Source organism: Sinocyclocheilus grahami, unplaced genomic scaffold, assembly GCF_001515645.1.
Source record: "Sinocyclocheilus grahami isolate Dianchi unplaced genomic scaffold, SAMN03320097.WGS_v1.1 scaffold344.1, whole genome shotgun sequence".
Taxonomy (NCBI): Eukaryota; Metazoa; Chordata; class Actinopteri; order Cypriniformes; family Cyprinidae; genus Sinocyclocheilus; species Sinocyclocheilus grahami.
In genome coordinates this window covers 3,243,345-3,247,476 of record NW_015505523.1, presented here as the reverse complement: position 1 = coordinate 3,247,476, position 4,132 = coordinate 3,243,345, and the positions used below count along the sequence as shown (strand labels likewise).

The 4,132-nt window shown below is 41.9% G+C and overlaps 1 protein-coding gene across 1 annotated transcript in view; it reads right to left on the bottom strand.

Annotated features, from left to right (window-relative positions):
- Nucleotides 1-4,132, bottom strand: part of pcxa (pyruvate carboxylase a) — a 153,659-nt gene that overhangs the window by 3,399 nt on the left and 146,128 nt on the right. The window contains exons 17-19 of the mRNA XM_016228863.1: nucleotides 3,014-3,193; nucleotides 1,346-1,594; nucleotides 1,022-1,162 (exon numbers count right to left, since the gene is read on the bottom strand). Of these exons, the coding sequence (XP_016084349.1) occupies nucleotides 1,022-1,162; nucleotides 1,346-1,594; nucleotides 3,014-3,193 (570 nt within the window). The remainder of the gene's footprint in view (nucleotides 1-1,021; nucleotides 1,163-1,345; nucleotides 1,595-3,013; nucleotides 3,194-4,132) is intronic.

The following is a 4,132-nucleotide window of genomic DNA, read 5'->3' as shown; positions in this document are numbered from 1 at the left end:
TGAATGCAGTAGCTTAGTGTGCGCGTGAGGCGCTGGCGCGATCAAACAGCTGAAACATCAAATGGACTACTCCGTAATTTTTGGTCATACAGTAAAGGCATAATTCGAAACTGCAAAGAGCAAAGTGTTACCAGTTTGAAAATTCAAGAATAATAGTAAAGTGAATAAGAATTATTTCTAAATGCAGCACCGTTCTTATTTCGCTCTGCATAACCTGAACGAAAAAAAAAAAAATGTTTTTGCTAAGAACGAACCGAAATGAAAATATTTCAGTTTTAATCTGTGTATTTAACAGCCTGGGAGACCTTCCCAGGGCAGTACCTTGCCTCACCGACTAAAATCAGGGCGCCCACTACGGAGACGGCACCAGAGGTGAGGGGGCACAGTGACCGAGGTGGCCGGGCCGGGCCCCTTCAGCCCCCCCATCCAGTGGCGCTGACGCTGCATTTATGTACATATTTATATACACATATACACACAACAACAACAAAAAAGTCCACAAAGTAATGTAATAATTTGTATACATTGTGTATAAGAAAACTTAAATATAAAAATGCCACTAGACCGCAATTACACTACACTATACTGTGAAATTTAACACATACATACAGTATAGAGTTACATATGAAGGCTACACATTAAATATTTATTAACAATATCAGTTAGCACATTAACTATGGCAGCCTAGCAAACTAAAACAAGCTAAATAAACTGAAACCAGAAAACGCATGGGAAAACTAAACTAAATAGAAAAAAGAAATAAAAACTAAATGTAAAAAATCTAAACTATAATAAACCTATAACTAAAACTAATGGCTGGTTTCATGTGGTAGTAAAATCTGTACAGAAAAATCCCATCTCGACAATAGTGCTGTCAGGACACTGGATATGGCTCATAAAATCACGACTGTACCAGTTTTATTTACATCATTTACATAATTTACTTCTTGTCACTCCACTCTCTAGCAGTTGGTACAAAACTTAGCCAAATTTCACTAAAAGAAAAAAGACAGAAAAACACCTTCATAGCCACGGTGTCTTTGACCAGGACAGATCTCAGCTGACCATTGAGCTCGAAGAAAACCTCTCTCTGACCGGCTTTATTAAGGTCTCCTAGAGCCAGAGCCTTGATATGAAGCGTTTTGCCTCGCTCCAACTCCACCTGACAGACAGCAGAGATATGAGGGAGAGGAAATAAGCAACTTACGGCTGGAATGTAGAAATGACACTTATAATCATGGATGACAGGAAGATTTATGGCACAGTAACGGCAAATAAAAATGTGACGCTACTTCTGTTTAATAACTGGAAATGTTTTATTTCTTAAAAAAATAAATCCTTCCACCTCAAACTCTTCCGCAATCTTGGGTCCATCCAGGAAGAGTCTAGTGTCCAGACAATCCACAGGCCCAAAGGTTCTGGTGAATTCTTTGAACTCCTGGAACACTTTGGGGTACATGGCCGCAGACATCACATCCTCCGGGGTGATTTCATCACCGTGAGCATCTCGCAGCTGCTTCTCCAAGGCCTGGAAGTCCATGGGGGGCAGGGAGGCTCCAGGACGTCCTTCCACACGGGGAAGAGACTTCAAAACCTGTGCCACAAATAAGTGATGAAAACCTGAGAAAAGAGCAGGTGCCTGAACACACAATAAACGTATATTTCCTCGCTGTATTTTCAAGCTGCTCGTAAGTAGATGATGTAGAGCGTTCGCAATCCCCCTGAGCCCCACACTGAATCTGAGAATATTTATAACCGATCATTACCAGGAGCAGGATTAATCTCTCCCTATCGCTTCATTTAAATGAATTTAAGAGGCTGAAGAATCAAGTGCGAGAAGCCAAGAATTAAACTCGAAATGACGAAATGTAAATTTTGATTCGGCAAAACAAAGAAAGACCACAGACCTAAATAAAACCCTTTTTAACGCTTGCATAATGACGAACAATATTAATGTTACAAAACAGATGGGGAAAAAAATAAGGCCACGTTGCTAAAATATGTTTGTTATCTAACTTACATGCAAAGCAGATGGCCTACTAATTCTGAAAAAGAGGCATTGTAAATAAATTAGCTGCATACTTGCATGGGCAGAAAAGCTTTAACGCAGGCATTGTTCATTTCTGATGTGAGACACATTTGTCAGGGAAACTGCTAATCTTGCACAGGAATGGCTGCTGGGTAATTGGGGCATTCAAGACAAAAGGAATGACATGGTTTTGCCTTGCATATCTCTGACAAGCACAACACAGCGTTAATGCACTCTAGAGACTGTAGGGAAACCCTCTCAAGACAGACTTCACTGCGATCAACCGAATCTCTTCAGCGAGAGAGCTGAAGCTTATTTTGCTCACCGCAGAGATATTCAATAACTTGTATTCCTGCAATACTGTACCAAACAGGTTCAAGCTCAAGTTGAGCAGAGACTTACACTCAAGTTCAACTTTAGTCATTTAAATAATCAATTCTAAATCCTTCATCTGACCCTTTCATCTTCAAGCAAACCTCTGGCCCCATACAAGACAGTAATTCTATATTTCTAATCCTGGGGCAGTATTACAGAAACTTCCTATCTTAATTTCTGACTAAAGCTTTGGAAAAGTTCTATTTCCTAAGTGAAATCACCATGGTTATTAAACAGATAGTATATGATTCTGAGTTAAGGGCCAGTCATGCTAGACTTTGAACATGCAAAGTTTTCTCTGACACTGCAACAGATCATGGTCTGTGGCACCAGAAATTCAACATTTAACATAATAATAAAGCCAGAATATAAAAATATACAATCTACCTCACTTTCATGCAATGCTGCAAACCTGTAGCTGTAAAGTTTATTGTTTGTAATTCAGTTACATCAGTCACACGTCTTCATGTGATTCCAGGGTTATTATAGATAACAAAAACTACAACCTATTCATTTATATAGTCATTTTTCTTGTTCAGTAACTTGATGTACTAAAATAACATTAAAATAATAATAAAAAAGAAAATTGCGCTGTGCAGGTGGTGGTACCTTTGATCTGAAGGGCTCCGGGAAGCCTCCATGGGGGATGCCGATGTGTCCTTGCAGGAACTCCACCACAGAGAGGGGGAAAGACAACTCATCCGCTCTCTCCTCCACCTCTGCCCGAGTCAGAGAATTCTGCACCATGAACTGCGCCAGATCACCCACAATCTTAGAGGAGGGTGTCACCTTGAAGGAAGGGGAAGAGAGGAGAAGGACAGATAAGCGAGAAAGGAAAGACATGCTTGCTTAGGCCTCCATCGCTACATCTCAGCTCTCCGCCAGGCTTATCCGCCCTCAGGCCGTCGGGCCAATCTGAACTAGGAATAAGAGAGGAAACAGAGTGCAGTGGCAAACAGAAACACGGCTTAGGGAGAAGATAACATTCGTTGTGAGGACAAAAGGGAAAAAGAATGGGAGACAGAGAGAACGGAGAGGAGCTAATGAAACCCAGCGCTAATGTGCTGTATGTTAAGCAGCGCGCAGCTCGGCCTTCTGATATTGACAATATTAACAGCGAGGGGACTCCGAGAACAGAAAGCCGACTATCTTCCATCATTTAATTAAGCCCAGGGAAATGAAAAGCAGCAAGGCGAGACCAAATGCTCACAGACGCCTTTGATTGGAGGAGATCAGTCAGAGCCTCTCGGAAACACAACAGATAAGCTTTGCTTAAAGCTCTTCCCAGTTGATCTGTCTCTGGGCCATAGGAGACAGGGACCGGATTATTTATTCGCTCCTTCTTTCTGTCCCTCTTTTTTAGCCAAGTTATTTTTATTCAATTTCATCTGGAGATTGAGACGGTTGCAACGGAATAAGGGGGATGAGGAGGTGGAAGTAGAAAAGAGAGAGAGGAGAGCAGGCAATTAAATCTGCGATTCAGAGAGGAGCTCTCGGGTCCACGGTGCTCATGATCTTGTGAGCGGATTTCACGAGTGAGGGTGAGACCCTTCTGAGCGCAGGGGGTGATAATTAAGCCTTATTTAACCAGGGAGAATGTTACATATGATTGATTTAAACGGCGGCGCTCGTGGTGGTCACGTGATGCGATTACAGCGTATGAACAATCTTAAACGTTCCATTCATTGATGGAAGGGGGGGGGGGGGGGGGGGAAAGATTTTTCGCCC